The following is a 21,053-nucleotide window of genomic DNA, read 5'->3' as shown; positions in this document are numbered from 1 at the left end:
TGTGGAAAGAAATAGATATTGGGAATGGGTTCTATATAAGTGGTCTACATTTGAAATCTTTGAAGTCTCTATATGCTCCTCTTCCTATTTTTGGAAGAATTGGAAACATATGTATTTAAAGTAGACCAGACAGATTGGAGGCTTCTTAATTGGACTTTCCCTCAATGGTTGCTTTAGTCCAGCGCTGGTTCATGGAACATCCACATCAGGATGTTAGACTTGCAGTTGCTACATATCTCAGTGAGTTTACATTGATAACATCTTCTGTAGCAGCGTATAATGATGAAGCACTGAGGATTCCAAAATTGATTGTAAAGAGCTTTCAGGGGTTACATGATGACAAAGGCCCTACTTTTGTAAGAAAGTTAAAATCTTACAAACTATGGCAAATGTTAGGACATTCTCCGTCATGGTTGTTGACCTTGGATGTAATTATTTGATTCTTCACATGTTTCAATGTTTCTTGGCTGAAGTCAGGGAGTGTCATCCTGACAATGTGAAGGCTTGTGTGCACACTATTATGTCCTTAATCCTTGAAGAAGATAATGACATAGCAAACAATTACAATCAAATGTGTTGGCCGTCTGGAGGAAGGAGAATATGGTATCACCTATTGCTTATGAGTTCTCAAAAAGATTGATTGAGCACAAATTTGAAAAGTTCAAGGAGTACATGTCTGAAAATATATTAACGACAATGGGTTTACAGGTTGTAGAAACACCAAAGAAAAGTAAGAACCAAATGAGAAGAGAGCAGATTTGTTTTATATGCAAGCAAATGTGGACACCAAATCACATTTGCGATGATGACGATGAAGACAAGGCATAAAAAAGTATCCAAACCAACACTGGAGATGATAAGAATTTCACCTTTTTGTCCCCACAAAGTAACACAATTAGTGGCGATGACATAAATTCAACTATTGTCAAAGGTATGGGATATTCAAAACTCTAGAGTCTACATTGGTGATTTAGAGATTGAAATTGACAAACGCTCTATTAAGGATAGTCATACTTAATGTGAGAGCATGCTGGATGTTTCTAAAGAAGTTTACAAAACTTCATGTCATGAGGAATTGTTTAAAAATTTAATGACATAACAACACCCTTGCCTTTGTACACAAATCAATCAAGCAAAGAGTTTGAGACATGATGAATCATGTGTTTCTGTATCAACAATTTACTTGTACATGGTAGCGATTTAGAGGACCAAACAAAGATAGCATTCAAGGATGATGGTGTTTTGGATGACCAATCAACAAATGCCCTTCACAATGACAATAATGAGAAGCATGCCTTGAAAAGGCAGCTGAAAGTTATTGAAGATATGATTGTTGCAGTCTTAGTATGCAATGACGAAACTCACAGTACCATTGAGGTTCTTTACATGAAGGCACAAAGAGAAAATAGACGAATGGGAATGGGAAGTGATTCTTATGTTGCTAATTTACAAAAGGTTAAAGTAGCCTTTGAGTCTTTGAAATCAGATTATTTGTCTACTTTCAGTCAGGGATTACATCTTAAAGGTTGCTGAAAAATATGCTAAACAATCGAGGGGAAAAGAGGATGAGATTAATAAGCTCAATTGACAGCTTAATGTTGCTCAGAAGGAATTGGATAATACATGGGTTGCTCTTCATGAAGCAGAAAATTAGATTATTGCAACTAATCAATCAAGAGAACAAAAGATTAAAGGAAGGCATGAGTTTTTCTAGGAAGTGATTGACGAACTTGATAGCATTCAACAGACTTATGACTTGGATAGCTGCCTCAAGAAATTGTTGGAACCATTACAATGTCAAGATGAGATGGAAAACATTCAGTTGGTTGACAATTGTTTATTTGAGATGGATGCTGTTTTGACTTTTCATAATCCATTTTTTGAAGTGGATGAGGAAGATTCTACCATTTCACATGTCGAGGATGAGATTGATTGCAAGATTTGTGACCGTGGTGCATGTGCTAGTGATGGGACTTGGGCACAAGACTACAATGGTGGGGTGATTTGTAGAGTTAATACCACTGCCCCCATCTCATAGACTATTTTAGATTCTAGTTCATACATGAATTGGATGGATTTTATGCTTCAACAGCTAGGTAGACCCTGGTTGGGAGTTGATGAGAGTTATATCTTTATCATAAGGAGTGGGTTCTCAATCCTTTCCTTACTTATTACGTCTATATACTTAGGGGCATTTTAAAGTGATAATGATAATATTAGCCTTCTTGCACCTTTGTTATTGATTCCAGTTATTGAGCAGTTTGGTTCTTTCATCAGCAGTTCAGGATGGACATTCATGATAGATGGCATGCAACTCCACAGGAGATTATTCAGAGATGGGGAGTTGTCCAATACTAATAGCTCCTTTAGAAATTTATATCTTCTCATAGCTGACAATCATGATAGTATAATAGTGTGGGATCCTGTTATTGGCATGATTGATATTTTACTTTGGCAGTGTATTGATGATTGGCTTTACGATTATGCATACATTGCTTATATCAGAGTAGCACAACAGATTGATGGAGTGGTTTTCCTGAGGTTGATATGGGATCCAGGTATTTTGGTCATAGCATGCAAATGCTGATTGATTCAGGGCAAGCGACCTTTAGGAAGGGAGGATTGTAATGTCCCCGTTTCTAGGCCTTTATTCTTTGATGCATCGTTAGCCCTTTTTGCCTTGGTTTCGTGGGCTAACTTGGTCTTTACAAATGACTTGTGCAAGTTTTGGCTTAGGCACTTTCAGTTGCAAGCTAATCTGAGTAGTTTTGACATGGTTTTTGATACTTACTATTTATAGTAAGTTAGCAGGGTTCAATCTTTTGACCGTTTTCAGTATTGGACTTGGAGTGTGTTGCCGAGAGTTTTCCGACAAGCTATTACACATGGTCTCCCGAGTTCGTTTGATCATTTATTTTAATGTCACAAAATCTATTTATCTATTATAATGCCACTTTGTTATCAAATTGGATACATTAATTTGAAATGGATTAGTAAAAGATACAAAGAAATATGAAGAGTCAAGCAGAGGAAAAATGAGGAGACACATGGATGGCTACAAAAGGACCTTTAGAGGTTCATTCTCTTTATGCATGGTTTCTTAGTTTAGTTTTGGTTTTGAGTTTCTTTTGGAGAAACATTGGGAGAGCTTACAACTTTCTATTTAAATCTAAGGATGGAAACCTTCAGACCGTTTCTACTGGATTAGATGCAGACCCAATTGAGATGAAGTTCACGTTGAGCTTATAGTTTCTTTATTAGTGTTTCCAGTCTGACTATAGTATTGTATTTAGGATTGGTTTTGGTGTTAAAAGGTTATTGTATTGTTGTTTTATAATGCAATAACATTTTCTGAGGATCTTCATATGAAAAACTCTTTGGTTTATATCGCTTGATTTATTTGCAAATAGATATATATATTGTTGTTGGAAATTTGTTGGTAAAATGTTGGGCAAAATATCCAGTAGGATACTACAACATCAGACTTTGCATCCGCATCGGCAACCAGGCAATTGGCAAGAGCATCTAGTAACTAAGTTTTCAACCAATGCCTTAAACTCCTTATACTTGGTGAAAACTAAACATTTTGAGTGCATAATATGAATCTATCTTGAATCATAATCAATGAAGGAAACATAATACCAAGATCTATTCAAGGAGTCAACATCCATTGGACCGCTTACATCTGAACGAATAATCTCTAGAAGTTTAGCTTTATTTTCTCCTTTAGGAAAGGAATATCAGTCTTGTTTACCAAAAACAATATGTTCACAGAATCACTCGTACTAATAGAATAATTAGAATCCCCTGAACTAGTTTCTTATCTAGAATAATCTCTAGAAGTTTAGCTTTATTTACTCCTTTAGGAAAGGAATATCAGTCTTGTTTACCAAAAACAATATCTTTTCAGAATCACTCGTACTAATGGAATAATTAGAATCCCCTGAACTAGTTTCTTATCTAGAATGGTCTAAAGACCGTTTTACCAATGTAGCCCAATTGATAGTGCCACAGTGTACAAGCATTTTCAGTCCTAGTTACAAAGCCGAATTACAAAGAGTAGAAGCATGCAGCTTAACAAAAGTCCCTGTCCGAGATCCTTTAGCAACTACCAAACATCCCCATGCCTACCTATAATTAAGCTTATCAAATGTCACGTATTCCAGAATCATTTAATTTGGAAACTAAAAGTAAACTTCTTGTAAGATCTAGATCATGTAAAAAATTATCAATAGAAATAATCCTAACATCACTAAACCACAGCTTCACCTTTCCATTGTCAATTATCTTCACCAAGGTGCTTATATCCAGAAAACCATTCCTTGTGAGGAGTCATATGGTAGGAAGCACCAAAATCAACAAGCCAAGCATCATTGCTAACAAACTTAGTTGAAATAAATAAAGCATCAAACTCACCATAATCTAAGGATTTATCTGTGGAAGCATCAATGCTCTCTCTTATTTTTGCACTCCTTCACATGCCCTCTTTTACCACAATTCCAACAGTTTACTCTTTCCAGGGGTCTTGGAACGTCCTTTTGACTTATCCCTCTTTTAATCCTTGTTAAGCCCTTTCTCCTTCGGATTTCCTTGTATATGCAAGGCATTTTGGGAGCCAAAATTCATGGTCTTTCTCCTCATCTCTTCTGAAAGAAGTATAGAAGTGATGCTGCCCATCTTTGGTTCTTTACCACCTCTACTTATGGAAACTATTAGTATTTCCGGAGAATCAGGCAAGGAGCAATGCAATAAAACTTATGTTCCATGGAATTTTGGAGATGAGGATGGTTTTGGGGATGGGGACATGTTTTTGGTATGGGCACGGTTTAGGGCCAAGTTTTAGGGGATGGAAGGGGACAACTATTAAACACATTTGTAATTGATGTCAAAACAAGATAAGAATTTAATGTTTTAAACCACGTGTTTTAGTACACCAGTCTGCAGGTTAGACAAATTTGTGAAATGGCAGTGACGAGTCTCGAATACAGAATGCAGTTTATGTTAAAAAAAATGACTTTAATAATCACATGAATGTCTCAGAGTACTCCACACAGCATAGAATACTTGTCACAGTAACATTTATATGGAAAAGTTTAACCTTCAGTGGCTATACTCTTCAAAATGTACAAGAATGTGTCAAATCCTTTAACAGAGACACAAACACACAATGTCTTCCACATTTTTAATAACCACAGTACCACAGAATTGAAGTTTGATATTTTATTTCTCAGAATCTCAATGCACAACAAATTGTCGGGTCTGTGGGTAACCGAAGTTTTATGAAGATAATTAATGATGGAGCAATTCTGACAGATAAAACAACAGTAGTCATTTGGTTCAAGACCTTTCTGGAAATGACACTGGAAGGTGTTGGCTAAGATTCACATGTATTCTTCTTGTCAGCCAGCCTGATTTCAGTTCGTCACATGTAAAAGGATCCAAGTAAATTTGAATCAATAGTTTGCCGTCTGTTGGTTGCAGATTAATACGAAAAAGACAAATTACTGAAGGGAATATTCTATATATGCCAGCCCGATAAAAAATAAGACACAATGCAGCATTACCAGGATGGACTTATAAAACAGTGACATTTTTTATGTATCAACACAATAACATTCAATGGTGTCGTGTGGAACAAAGAAGCCAAATATGAAATGTTGGCAAAAGTGATATGTCAGAAGATTGATATTGTAAGTCACTGATTATAACTCTCTTGTCAAAGCACAAAATAGATTATGTCGAAGGGAGGTTGCCCTGACAAACTAATATAAAGATTGAGAGATCATTTTAATATATGTTAAGGGACAGTTCTATCGGACACACACATAACAGTTTGGAATAAGTGTGATATCAGTTTTTGCAAACTAACTTCCTACAAGCCATCATTGACATGAGTTATAAATATAACATCGTGTTTCATTCGGAAGATGTGATTGAACATTGGAAATTGTTGAAGGAGATTTTAGTGAAGGATTTTGAAAGAGAACTGTAGATGAACATTTGAAGTGACTGGAGATCTTTGGATGGAATATCTTGATTTGCAAAGAGCAATAAAGACTCTTATGACTGGTAATGAACTTCTGATCTCTTAAATTCAGGAATTACAATATCAGAACAGTTAATTTTACATCTTAAGTCTTATACAGATTCAACAGATTATATTCTGATTGGTGATATCAGTTTACAGAATCTAAAGGATATCTGATTCTGCACCATTACACATCTTTGCAGTATATTCTTTTACAGTTCCTCAATTCCATTTGTATTGTAATCTGATTTACAAAATATTTGATTGTCAGTGCTGATGGTTTCAAATTTTGAAGTTATTTACTGGAATCTGATAAGGTTGAAATCTGACTGAAGGTATGCTATAACTTGGGTTGAAATTGGTAGTTCATTCATAATATCTTGTTATGGTAATATGATTTAACTGCGGAGAATTTCCTTGTAGGGAGCATGTCAAATGGGTGGAAGCATTGTGAGAAAAGAATTGGGTACAGGAGCATCACCATTATTGGGCAAATGGGTATGAATCTTGAATCGCCATGGTTGAGGACCTAGCGATTGCATAATAGGATACACACATTAGACACACATGAACTATTGGACAATCTTTAAAACATTAAACATTTTATCTTAATCAAAGTACATACCTTAATGGTTTATGATTGACATTCTCATCACTTCAATATAATACATATTATGTACATGCGCATAGATATAAAAATAAGGTGACATCATAGTATTATTTTATACAAGATTATATCTATAAAAATACATGCACACATTTGAGTGGATAAGAAGATAAAATAATCTTCCAGGTGAAACATGTATACAGATATACATACTTAATAGGTACAACCTTGGATAAACATTAAATATGATGCCATCTTAATAAATTATATATGTGAATGTAAATATATATGTTTATAAATTATCCTTTTGATTAGTAACCTTCGAGTTCTCTTCCATATTTATTTATTCCCTTATAAGAGGAAGGAAATATACACTTGGCATATGTTATTGGTGATTCAAGAAGACAATCCTTTTTTAAAAAATTGCTCAAGAGTTACGGCTTCTTGAAAGCCTTTGATATTTTTGAATGCCTCCTTATTTATGGAAGTTGGGGAAAGGCCAAAGAGATATTCATTTTTTCCACAATTTTACTTCTTTTCTATGTTATTTCCTTATTTTACCCTTTTGCTGCAAATGGTTCAGACAAGTCGTAATTCATATCTACTCCGAGTTTTGCATTCAAATTGCTCATGTCAAAGGAACCGACTACATAGCGTCAAGCCAAGGATCATGTTTTTAATTCCAGACTAGGTTATGTGGTCAGCCTTTCAATTTTAGATTGCTACATGTTTTTATATTGCTTTCGAATTTACAGCAGAAAGGAATGTGTCCATGAAATTCCATACTTTACCTTTGTATTACAGTATCGAATATATATTCAATGAGTCTAATCTTTCCATGTTGAGTCAAGACCAAATGTACATGATAAGTTCATACATCATTGTTTTAGTGAAGAATTTTCATAATCAAATTATATTTCCTTGCGAGCCCATTAAGATCATTTCTCAAGTCATAAGACTGTGATATGACATACTGAAATTTGTAATATTCTTACACCAGTTGAGGCTCAGCAAATTGAGTTGGATTACTTTAAGATTTAAACACTTGGGACTCATTTAGCTGTATGGCCAAGGAAAAGGGTGAAGAGGTGAGAGAGAAATCTACAATAACATAAAACAGAATCAGATGTGATAGAAGAAATATATAATTTTAATAAGGAGTCATATAATAGCTCATGCATGTCCAATTCATTCTCTGTTGTCAAGTCGAGTGGTGTGATTAAGTACTAGAATGCTCAATGGCTAACAAGGTGTTCCATGTCCATTCCGAGTAGGGAGGGCGTTTCTAGTTAGAGAAAGTGTGGGGATAGGTCTAAGGTCCGTGGTTGGAAGGTTAAGCCCCTAATAGTGTTTCCCCTCTCCACAAGATGTCAGGACATGCATCAGACAAAGACAAGTTAAGCATTCAAGTATTTATTGGTAATAGGTAATTTACTTTTATGATGTTTATTCAAGTAAGAAGATAAGATGAATTGATTTATATCATATTTTCAATTATTTTCCTTTATTGAAAACAACTTTCGTCAATATAATTGGTAACCAATTAGATCGGTTGATCTTCCAACTGAACATGAAATATAACTATATGCAAGAGATAGGTTTCTCTGATGGATTGTTATTTCTTTCTTCATTTATCTGAATAATGAAAATGAGCGCACCTTCTAACTGAATGTTATTGCCATAGTTAGAAAGGAAAAGAATGATACAACTATATTGATGCCTAAATGATACAATAGTATTTGATGCCCTAAATGATACAGTGGCATTGATGCTGTAAAAGATACAGTAGTATTTGATGCCCTAAATGATACATTGGTATTGATGCTCTAAAAGATACAGTGGTATTTGATGCCCTACATGATATATTGGTATTTGTCATTACGACAAAGTAGTATACCTGTTTGTTCCTTAAGTGGTATTTTATGGACTAACTTGGGTTATGCAGAAGCATCCCTAGACGGTTTTTCGATTTGGAATTCTATGGTATGTAGATTTTTAACTCTTTGGTAAATTCATTGATGGTATCTTCAATTGTTAGTTATGAGATTTTCGTTTAATTGATTGTAACCGTAAATCTCATTCACATGAACATAACTGATATAATTGTCTTCCTATGAATATGAAGTAATAACTGTATTTCTTTGATATGTTAGTTGTTAGTTAAGACCTGGAAAATGCAGATGTTACATTATGTCTTAAAAGTTGTAATTGGATTGAAGAATCATGAGGCTGGATTAGGACAGTAGATCCTAGGAGCTATTATCAATGTGGTTTTTTCTTGCATTGGGTTTCCACATCACATTCTTTGTGCATCGTTCCCTGTGTTTCATTGCTTGATATTTTGGAGTTTTCATTATTCTCTGTTTTGATTGATTAAATTTGAAGTAAAGTTATAAAGATTGACTTAGTGTTAAAAATTGAATATCGAGAATTATTCACTACTAATTCACACCCCCCGTTCTCTCTTAGTAGTGAACTTGTATTCTACAATCATAAAATTGATAAAGCATTCATCATAGACATTTTAGAAGCTCAATACATAGCATTAGACTTGAATTGAGATTTCATATGTAAATCGATAAGCAAAATAACAAAATTCAAATGCTTTCATTTTCAATATATGGCATACATATAGCAAAAATGTCCGAAGGCTCCAAATTTCAACTATGAAATGACATAAAAGATTAAAATGCAAATACTATAGCTAAATTACTAAACAAAAGACATAGAAGTCCACAATAATATAACTATCTATAATTAGTAGATGGTAGGTCTAAGAGTCTAGATCAAGTAGATTTGATGCCCAAATCTCCTCTTTCAACTATTGTTCACTCCTTGACCAATTGCTCCTCTTGCTGCTCTTGTCCTTTGCTAATGTGAAAATGAAATCTTTTTGTTCGTTTTGGTTATTTTATGCTTAGATTAGGTTTTGGTATTGTTAAATGTGGTTTGGTTGTCCTTGTGGGCCAGCCAACCTTTTTTTCAAATTCAAAATGCCTTATTTTCTTACATTGGCAGCCCAAAAATAGCTTGAGCCATAGGGGATGGTTAGAAGTACCCAGGGCAGGTAGGGGACCTTCTATCTATACTCTGATACCTTGCTTCTCTCGAAGTTTCGACGATGACATCCAATTTGCCCATTTTGACATACCATTTGGAATTGGAAAAGTACACCTCCACGTCCCCATACCCTATAGAGGTTGGGAATGGATCTAAAATTCTAGGGGATGTGCCCTTGCGAAGCACAAAATAAATTGTGAATTAGTATTGATGCAAGCTAACTTAAAATCAAATTAAAAGCATTCACATATTCAGCGATAGAATCACCATTCCTCATTTTCAAAGAATACAAATGCCTTTTTTCTGATATAGCTTGTTAGACAAACTCTTAGTTTGATAGGTATCACCTATTTTCCTCCACAAGTTATATTCAATGTCTTTTGTAGAGACATTCTGGAGGGAAAAATTTGTGAGACAACCATATGGAGACACAACCGAATGGTTCTTTGTGATTTCTTGTCTAACTTTTTCCACTAATAATCCATCAGGACAAAATCCTCCAGTTTCTTTTCTTTCAAAATCAACAACTTTTGATCTCTCGCATCAAGGAGATCTTTACCTTCAACGTCCACATCTTGTAATTTGTTCCATTGAACTTCTTGGTATCTTGGCTAGAGGTGGAGGCCATGGCATAAAATCTGCAAAAAATTCACAAAACAAAAGCTCCCACGTAGTAAAAATCCTTAAACACTTGAAGAGAAAGGCAATCTTAAACTAAAGATTAACCCTCTTATAATGTGATTGTAGAATTAAAACAAGAACATGAAAACAATTGCACACAAAACACTATATTTACTTGGAACTCCATCATAGAAAGAGAGGCAAGTATGTCACTAATCCAATGAAGAAAACAACGAAAAATCACTTTTTTGTAGACCTCTATAGAATTTGGCAGCACTCTGTTACCTTGAAAATTGAACAAGATTGAGTGAAAATCTCTAGCACAAGGTCAATTTATAGGAGTTTGTGAGGATGAATACTTCTATGGTATCACCACAAAACATTTGGCGATCAAACCACTTGGAGAGACCTTGCACCCACCCCAAGAATAGCTTCTTTTAAAGTTACAATTGTTGTAAGGCATATCTCATGCATGTATATGTATGGAAGGATTCTGTCCTAAACCATCAAAGGTGTTATAGAATCTTATGACATAACTGTCATAGATAATCTTACAATCCCTAAGTTCCGAGAATCATAGTGATTCATGCAATTCGATTCAAGCCAAACGATTTTTTGTGAATCGATGAATTGAATCAGGGATAAAATGTTTATGAAATAAGTTACTAAATTTGAAGGGTTCTTTTAATTTACCGATTTGTGGTCGATTTTGATTCATGGCCGATTCATGATTCGATTCGGCCTTGCCAATTCCGATTCTTGTTACTTTGGTCCAAACACCTCAAACTAGAGGATTCCAAGAGGGAGTGTCTAGCTATTTTGTCCTTTTCCTAAGGGACAAATGTTAAATTACAAAAGATATTAGGAAAATAATAGATAAATAATTATTTTCCTTTAAGAAAAACATAAAACCCTAGAACTAAGTTTGACTCATGGTCTACATGGTTATATCTCTTTTTGGGATTTGTTTTTGCAAGAACCCACATATTGCTTTAGATACAATTTATTATCCAATTCATTGGTGTTTAGTTGCTACATGTGAATGTTAGCATATTACTACTCTGCATTATTATTTGTGTGTATAGGTAAATAATATGTGGAGAGTATAATGTAAGTGATCAATAATCACATTAAGATTATTATGTTGTTAGTTGTTAGTAAAGTAAAAAATTCTGAGTTTCTACATATGTTCGAGTTACAGAATAAATTCTAAATTCTATTATATGGCGAGAATGATTGATTGGTTCATGCGTTGGAATTTTGTCCTCTTGGCATGGAATATGGTACTAGAGCAGATTTCTTGTGAGTTTGCCTTGTTTTAAAGTAGTTCACAAAGTTTGGGTCACTCGTAGGTTTCAATCACCATTTTTTTGTTTTTTTGGGGCTGTAGCTTTTCCCATATTCCAGCTTGTTTCAAGAAGTTTCAGTTTTGAACTTTTGAGTTATTTTGGTTAGGCAACTATTGAATACCAAGAAAGTAGTTCACATAGTGGCTGTCCTAATAGGCATTTCTATCTATAGTTAACAGGAAACAGATTTGGGTGCTTACTTTTGGTTAGGTTTAATGGGTTTTATATGTTTTCTAACACTGTAAGTATAGGTTTTCGTCTCTAGAAAGAGCTTGTACTGAAATAGTCCATCTGGAATTGACTATTACTGTTTTCATTGGCTGTAAGTAGCCTTTGAAAACAGAAAGCATTTTAGTCTATTCCAATCATTGTAATAAGATTGATTATTTCACTTGATTCAAATGACATCATTTTCATCCCTTTTTATGTGATATGTGCATACGTCTGTAGCATCTCAATTTTTTTAATCCTTCTGTACAACACAGACAATAAGTCATAGAGCTGACTTAAAGCTAAGCTTGTCAAACCTATTTACTAGCAATTAGAAATTTATATGTCAAATAGAAAATCCCAAGGAAACACCAACGTGAGGGGACTTTGGGACAAGTTTCAGGTGCAGGAAAAAAAGGCCTCAATTTCGGGATGGCAGCAGGCAAAAGGAACAAGAACCATTCAACATAATAACATAGTGATCAAATATGCAGTAAATATTATGTATCATAAAGTCTTAAGATGATCATGATAACAATAACTGAATAACGAGAGTACCATGGCATGATATAATGAACCATGATCAATATCAAACTCAAAATGAGTACAAACTACAAAGGTCTACAAATGCCAAGAGTCAAGATTCAAAATCTAAAATCAGTATCATGTCAAAATGACAAAATGTATCAACGGGAGGCCTCTAATGACTAATCATCCCCAATGCCAAAGTCCTCATCACTACTGGACTCAATTACCTTGTCATCCAGAGTTGTCAACGGAATGCCAACTAGCCCTGCATCGGCTCCTGCTACAGCCTCGTCCTCATCAAGCTGAGCTAGATCCTCTGGGTCTACATCCCATCATGCTGTTGGGCTCTCTTTGTACCCGCGTGTCTTGCAACCTACGATACACAAGACACTATGTATAACAACTAGCTTCTCTGCTCTCTTAGAGGTAAGTTTGTTCCTCTTAAGAGTGGATGAAGCTATATGTAGATCAGTTCCTCTTTGCAGCCGAGGAACTAGAAACCTGAAATAGCAAACGAGTGGTCATTGTGAGAATCAAGAAATTAGAAAACTAAAACTCTAAAATTTAGAAATTAAAAACTTGAATAGGTTATTAAAGATGAGGAACTACAAACTTGAGAAAGGAATCAAGTGGGTAGTGTGGTAATCTTTGCCCTCTGTGATCCATGGCATGTCCACAATATGAGATGCTTTTGTGCTATAGTTTTAAGATCCATTTTTGCCAAATCTGACTATCCTGGAACATAATAAATTGTAACATATTGTCCTGTCTCATAAACATACCCAATAGTAAAATTAATTAAAATTTCTTAATGTTACTAATCTCTAGATACTAGTGAGCTTTTAATAATGAATTAACAATTTGAATTACATGTAAGAGTGGCGAATTTTGTCCACCCTGAGCGAATTTGGGTAGCAGTCTCATCATCAAACATCTTCCCGATGCATCGTAAGATCCCAACCTTCACCTCATCATCTTCAAGTGGTGTAACTCTACCAGGCCTAGGAATGTACCACTTAGGATTCAATGCATAGGCAGCTATATGCAAAGGAGTGTTCAGTTTCTCGCACCTATGGTGAATGATAGGCTGGATGTGCTCAGCATAGAATGTTAGAGTGGGGTCCCTCTCACATACAACAACCATAGCCTGGCCAAGCATGGAATCGACGCACTCGTAAACCTCTCCAAGAGTAGGTGAATCCCCATCACCATATCTGATGACCTAAAAAATTGGAGAAATGATGGAGACTGTGTATTTAACATCAGCCCAAAATTGATCACTCTTCATTATTTCCTTCACCCTTATTCCCTGCTCTGTTTTGGACTCGGCCCACTAATTCCATTCATGTGTCATAACCATGAGTTGGAGCGGCTCTTGCAACCTAAGCATTCTCTCCAAGAGAATGTAATATGAGGCATATCTAGTCTCAACTAGTTTCAAGAACTCCTTCGTAAAGCCCCTAAAGTGTGCATGTGAAGTATGGTGATTGCAGATAAACATTTGTACCTCTCCACCATCATTAACCACTAGTCTAATCTAGTCAATTTTCTCTATGTCTTTGAGTGCATTATTCATAGCATGCACACGACATAGCATGCACACGACATAGAGTCACCACTTGGACAAGGCTCCCTGCAGCTTTGCATACGTTTGCAACATTTGTCACTACTTGGACCATTTTTTGTGGTCCAACCTCCTCAATGGCCTCCCTAAGGATGTAAAACTGAAAACCAACATCTTTACAATGCCTTGAACAATCAACTGCCTTCAGAAAGTGTGGGCCCTCAACGCATGTGACCATGATGTTGATGAGTGTATGATGTCTAATGTTTGTCCACCCCTCCATAATAATGTTGCAACCTGACTACATCCAACATGCCTTCGTCGTCTCCATCAAAACTCCAACCTTCTTATATTGCCTATTCAAGACTGTGGCATTCACACAACCTCTTTTGGACTGGATATGGTGCAAGTCATTGCAAGATCCCTGCAAATGCTGAAAATGTTAAGTGTATAATTGAAATAAATAAACTATGGGGCATTTTTGATGATAGTACAGTTCCAATGCCTAAATCTTTGGCTGGTAGGCAACACGTTCAAGCTATTCAGCAGTTACATGAGCAGCAAGATACTTCCACATGTATCTTGCATTAGAGAGCATGGACATATTCAGAATTAGCTTCCATTCCTTCATCCATTCATAGTTTAGGAGGGGGCAACAAGGGGAAAGGGAAGGCAGGAAGTTCTATCTCAAATAACCCCATTTCTGATTTGTTTAATGCGCACATAAAGGAGAGCTAAAAGATGCCATTGGCGAATTCTTATTTGCCAATGGCATCCCATTACATGTTACTCGATCCCAAGAAGATGATGTCCATGGTGGCAAAGTATAGAGGGCCATCATTTGTGCCACCTTGTGAGCACAAGTTGAGAACCACAGTCTTGAATAGGCAGTATAAGAAGGTTGTGGTTTTGATGGAGACGATGAAGGCATGTTGGTTGGAGTTGGGTTGCAACATTATTATGGGTGGGTGGATAGACATTAGACATCATCCACTCATCAACATCATGGTCACATGTGTTGAGGGCCCATACTTTGAAGGCAGTTGATTGTTCAAGCTGTCCTAAAGACGTTGATTTTTAGTTTACGTCCCTAGGGAGGCCATTGAGGAGGTTGGACCACAAAAAGTGGTCCAAGTGGTGATAGATGTTGCACATGTGTGCAAAGCTGCAAGGAGCCTTGTTGAGGCAGCCCATAGACATATTTGGTGGACTTTGTGTTGTGTGCATAACATGAATAATGCACTCAAATACATGGGGAAAATCAACTAAATTAGACGAGTGGTTAATGATGGTAGAGAGGTGTAGATGTTTATCTGCAATCACCATATTTCACATGCATTCTTTAGGGGCTTTAAGGAGTTCCTAAAACCAGTTGAGACTAGATATGCCCTATATTACATTCTCTTGGAGAGAATGCTTGAGTTGCAAGAGTCACTACAACTCATGGTTATGACACAAGAATGGAATTGGTGAGATGAGTTCAAAATAGAGCAAGTAAAGAGGGTGAAGGAGACAATGAAGAGTGATTAGTTTTGGGCTGAAGTTAAATATACAATCTCCAATTTTTTAGGTCATCAGATATGGTGATGGGGATTCACCTACTCTTGGAGAGGTTTACGAGTGCATTGATTCCATGCTTGGCCAGACGAGGGGGGTTGTGCGTGAGAGGGACCCCACTGTAGCATTCTTCACTGAACACATTCAACATATCATTCACCACAGGTGAGAGAATGTGAACATTCCTTTGCACATGGCTGCTTATGCATTGAATCCTAAGTGTAGAGTTACACCACTTCAAGATGATGCGGTGAAGGTCAGGTTATTCCAATGCATTGGGAAGATGTTTGATGATGAGACCGTTGCCCAGATTCGCTCAGAGTGGATGGAAATTGCCTCTCTTACATGCAATTGTTAATTCAATATTAAAAGTTCATTAGTATCTAGAGCCTTCCTTTTCCCCTTGCTGCTGTCCCCTCCCGAACTATGAATGGATGAAGGAATGGAAGCTGATTCGGAATATGTCCCCGCTTTCTAATGCAAGATATGTGTAGAAGTATTTTGCTGCTCCTGTAAGTACTAAATAGCTTGAACGTGTTGCCTACCAGCCAAAGATTTAGGCACTGGAACTGCACTATCATCAAGAATGCCCCACAATTTGTTTATTTCAATTCTATACTTAACATTTTCAGCATTTGCAGGGAACTTGCAATGACTCTCACGATATCCAGTCAAAAAAAGGTAGTGTGAATTAAATATAGTAATGGTGCCATACCATTCTACACCACAAAAATTGCGTTTCTATTTCTGTGTACTGCCACTTGTAGCTGTAGCATGTGACACTCTGATAGCAAATTGTTTTAGAGGAAATTTAGGATCAAAAGGACCCCTAGATAAATGGAGCCAAAGTATAGTAGAAGGTGCTCCTGCTGCAATAAAGAAGGTTCAGATTGTGCCTCAGGATCGGCCTCATGCTCAGGATAATACCTGGATAATCTGTCACTTTCACTTTCCTCATGCACATCCATGTCTTCTGCACTTTGACTAGAGGCCATTTATACACTGCATTTACCAAAATCATAGATTTCAGCCTAATTAGTAAATTAAAAAAAAACTAACTACTTTCAGCTTAGTTTAGAAATTGAAACAAGTTTCAACATACATTAAAACTTAAAACTTAATAACCCAAAACTATTTTCAGCATAATCATAATGATCATAATCTTGATAATCATAATGCATTCAAAATTGAAATTACAACAACATAAAAGAAATGCATTCTAATGACAAATTTGCACATGTAGTTTTTGTTAAAAACTGCAACAACTAGAATGGAAATCTGAAAATAAGTCAAAATGCAAAACCAAGAAATACTAAAAGAATAATTAAAGACCTCCCTTGTGCTTGCTGAAATCATTTGCAAGATTGAATCTTCTTACCTCTCTTCCTCCAAGAGATCTTGCAATCACTTGCAAAATCACTCCCCAAACTCTTTCAAACAATTCTTCTCACTCTTCCAAACTCTTCTTTTCACTTTGCTCTCAGCTTTTGCAAAAACAGAAATGTCAAATGTGAATACCAAATGAAGTATGCATGCCTTTTGAAGACTTAGAGGGCCCTATATGGGACCCACAAAGTGTAGGGTTCAATTAGAAATAAATTTTTTTTAAAAGATCGTATTTTATTTTGCTTTTTCAACCCCCACTGCCAGTTGCACCCCATCATGTCCTGGGTGTGGTCAAGGGACACCTGGGTAGTCCCTAGGTACTGTCCCCCCGCATCCAAGTGTCGAAGTACTGGATAGGGACGGGGATGGCTGCAGTGCAGCGGTGGCGGTGGGAGTGCTTGAGTGCACCGCATACCCATTCCGGGGACATCCCAACACCTGGTTTGTGAAAGTCTGGGGCTGGGTGCGCATCCTCGTGTTACACTAGAAAATTCAAGTCTCAATACTACTTACTGACCTCTTTGGCAAATATTTTTAGACCATCTCAAAATGATGTGGGCTAACACCTGGTACAAATAGAAAACTCTCTACAACAAGCTTTTTCTGTTTGAAATTCTCATCGTTTTCTTGGAGCTATAAAATTGGTTTGCAATCTAACAAAAAATTTCTAGCCAAAAGTGATATGTCTCATCCTCAGAGGCCCTGAATATCTTGTTTTGGTACCATTTTTAAAAATTAATGGGGCACAGCTGCACAAGTGAACTAAATATAATAATGAGCGAGACAGAGTATGAAACAAAACATTCATTTCTTAGAAACTCTCTTAATTTACCATGCACTGTTTAAAAATCCTCACAATGCAGAATGACTTCAAATGCAAACACTTCATATATTTCATGTAACTATCCGTCTTCCTATCTCATTCTGCTAAATAATTACCTCAATTTTAAATTCTCATTATCTAAAGTCAAACAATGAGTGTTGATCTTATTGACTATCTAATCACAATAGAAATAAAGACAACTGATAGACTCGTATTCAATGCATTCATTAGATGATTTGATATGTTAAGCTATATCGTAAAGAAAGGTTATATATACTTTGGATAATAGCATATTGTTAGGTTTTTACCACTTTTTGCCACTTAGCTACCTTGATGCCGCCTTCTTTAATCTGATTACTAACTTCTCACCCACTTATGAGATATCGACAACGAGTTGACTTATTTCATGATTGGCATGCAAAGTCCTGGATACAGTTCCATGGCGCAGTTGCTAGAAATTAGTTTACAAATATGGATATTAAAACCATCTTCTGTTATGTAATCTACCATAATTTTCAATCCTAACTGATTCGTTTGTTGAATTTCATGATGCACTATAATACATTGATGATTAAATATTTTGACAGTATGTGGAATGGTATAAATGTGGTCTATGATTGCATTTGTTTTCTTCAAACTAACATGTATTTTTATGTATTTATTTTCTATAAGCCTAATGTCAGGTCAAAGTAAACTTATTCTAGTAAAATATAACAATTGGATGATGGGACATGTCTGAGGTGATCATCGGAAGTCAAAATAATAATGTGCTTCTGTGTGCTTGATAGGCAATGAGGAGGGCTGCACTATCTCTGGAAAAGTTGGCAGATACAGCTCGTGAAGAGCTTCCTGGCACAATGGCAGCCGTCAGACTTTCAGGGATGGAAATTAGTGATCTTACTGTTGAAATGAGTGATCTAAGGTATCAAAGAAATTAAAATGGTCCTTCTACTAACTTGTTCGACTTCAAGTAAGAAAATACACTCTTTCCCTTTGAACAGAGAAGGCGGCACAGATTCTTGTTTTTTTGTTGGATTTTCAAGAACAATCTTATATTTTCATTAGATGGTGGGTTATATTTGAAGCCTTTTTTTGTGGCTCTAGCATTAATTGTGTGATTCAACATAGAGATATTCAGAGACTTGTATCTGGAAAAGTCATCAAGCCACTGTTTATATCATGCTTGTGGTCAAAGTTTAAACTAGCCTTCTTTAAAATTGAATTGTTAGATTGAGTATAGCTAGAAATATGACAGGCTCGTGTCACGGTCTAGCACTGACACATCATTCGTAAAAACTGCATGGGCCTGTAAGCAGGGGAGATCTTCAAATTTGTAATATTATTCTTGCATCACACTTGCAGTCATTGTGCAAAATGAGATTTACACTTTCTAGCTGCCCAATGGGATAATATTTTTGAACTATCTATGTATTCATGTGTACAATGAAGTATATTTTTAATGCATTATCTAGCAGCAAGAATAATTCCTTGCTAGAGTTTCACTAAAAATAACTAACATTGTATCTGGTGAGCAAGAAAAAACGACAAGAAAATCCCCATAAAGGTCCTTGTCCACCTGTAAGTGGTTTTCTCATCTTGGTCACAATGGATTAGAATGCTAACCTTTGTGCATTGTTATGGCTATCAGCCAGGAAATTTCTGATGGAGTAAGGAAGTCAGCCCAAGCTGTACAAGCAGCAGAAGTAGGTATCCGTCGCATGGGCGCTTTAGCATCTTCCAAGGCAATTTGTATGTTTGAAAACTTTGTAAACTTTGATGTTGCCTGTTGACTTTTGGTTGGTATGTCATGGAGCTCTGATTTATTTTCTGGTGGCAGCAATGATTGAAGAGCGTGCAAACCTCCCTATCGTCACCATAAAACCGGTTGTAGCAAGTGCTGCAGAAACAACTTCAGATGTAGTTCAACGTGCACGAAGGGCATTGATGCGCATTATTAAGTCTCGCTCATCTTCAATGCCTGATGCGGACAGATCAGAAATATAATAAATGTTGCAATAAATGCTATTGTTAGAGCACAGTTACCTCTGTACTAATTTTTACCAAGGGCAGTAGCATTGGCTGCTATGAAGAAAATTGCATAAATATTTGATACATCCTTTTGTGCTTGACCCTCTTCTAACTGAGCAGAAGATTCACCATTAAACAATTTCAGTGTACAAAATCTCTTCTAGGAAAATGTATAAGCCAGTATACAAAATACATTTGAATACAGCTTTAGAGTAAAGTTTGTACCCGTAGTAATAGACATGAAAAATGCCATATATTAGAGCTATTTCCAAATAGGAAAGGGACTGGAAATAAACCTGACGGGCATTTGTAGAGAGGACAAAATAATAGCCTTGTGATTATTGAACTTGTTCGAGACATGAATACTTCTTAACTGATAAATTTGCAGCTAAGAAAATATGGCAGCTAGTTGTAATGGCCGATTGATTTCATCTGCATAATTAGGAAATATTTCTTTTGAACCTCATTGGATGAATATTCCTAAATAATGAAGAGATCCCCAAAAGTAACAGTCTCACTATATGAATTAGACACGCAAAACATGAATATCCATTTAAATGCATATTAAATAAAAATTAAGAAAAAGCAGGTGTAAATAGATATCCAAGACAGTAATCACATGCTTATGGCCCTTGATTCATCTTTCAGTTGTTTATGTTCAGTGGTCTTATTTATATGCCATACAACTTTTAGTTAGTTGTTATCAAAGTTTTAGGGTATTAAGGGTAAATAGTTACTAATATTTGATGGCAAGCATTGATTTCGTACATCATTATCTCCAAGACAGCAAAGTTTAAAAAGCACAAGCTACATCAATATCTGATATTGAAAAAGATGACTACTTTTCCCAACTATGTATGTATATCAAATGCCTACTGTGTAAAGAATTTTACCATTGTAATTAAATATCGCAATCAATCAAATTTTCCTTACATAAGAATTTGATTCAACTACTCTAGAATACATATCATTTCCACAAGGTATACGACAATCAATTCATATTAAGAAAGGGAAAAAAAAACAATATTTGGACATAATTGATGTGTCCCAATGAAATGTACATATCACAATATTGCACTACAAAATGACAGTCCACTCCATGCTTTATTGTTACAATTGTGCAATAGTCTAATGACACTCTACACACACGCCTGTACGAAAAGACACAACACTCGACCTTCTGGCACTCAACTTTCAGGATTCAGCCTTTGGTGACATTGACACTCGACACCCTTGGTACCCTTTGACACCCTTCAACAATGTTGTTGTAGCCCTCCAATTTGATATGTGAT

The 21,053-nt window shown here is 35.9% G+C and overlaps 1 protein-coding gene across 1 annotated transcript in view; it reads left to right on the top strand.

Annotated features, from left to right (window-relative positions):
• LOC149534341 (uncharacterized) overlaps positions 1-20,227 on the top strand; it is a 58,358-nt gene extending 38,131 nt beyond the window's left edge. Inside the window, exons 3-5 of the mRNA XM_089803236.1 lie at positions 18,522-18,655; positions 19,382-19,482; positions 19,571-20,227. Of these exons, the coding sequence (XP_089659362.1) occupies positions 18,522-18,655; positions 19,382-19,482; positions 19,571-19,737 (402 nt within the window). The 3' untranslated portion in view covers positions 19,738-20,227. The remainder of the gene's footprint in view (positions 1-18,521; positions 18,656-19,381; positions 19,483-19,570) is intronic.
• Positions 20,228-21,053: the final 826 nt, after the last annotated feature.

Source organism: Cupressus sempervirens, chromosome 10 (genome assembly GCF_028749045.1).
Source record: "Cupressus sempervirens isolate cs-2001-9-10 chromosome 10, ASM2874904v1, whole genome shotgun sequence".
In the NCBI taxonomy this organism is placed as follows: domain Eukaryota; kingdom Viridiplantae; phylum Streptophyta; class Pinopsida; order Cupressales; family Cupressaceae; genus Cupressus; species Cupressus sempervirens.
Note: the sequence above shows the minus strand (reverse complement) of the source record. Positions and strands in the feature narration are given on the sequence as shown.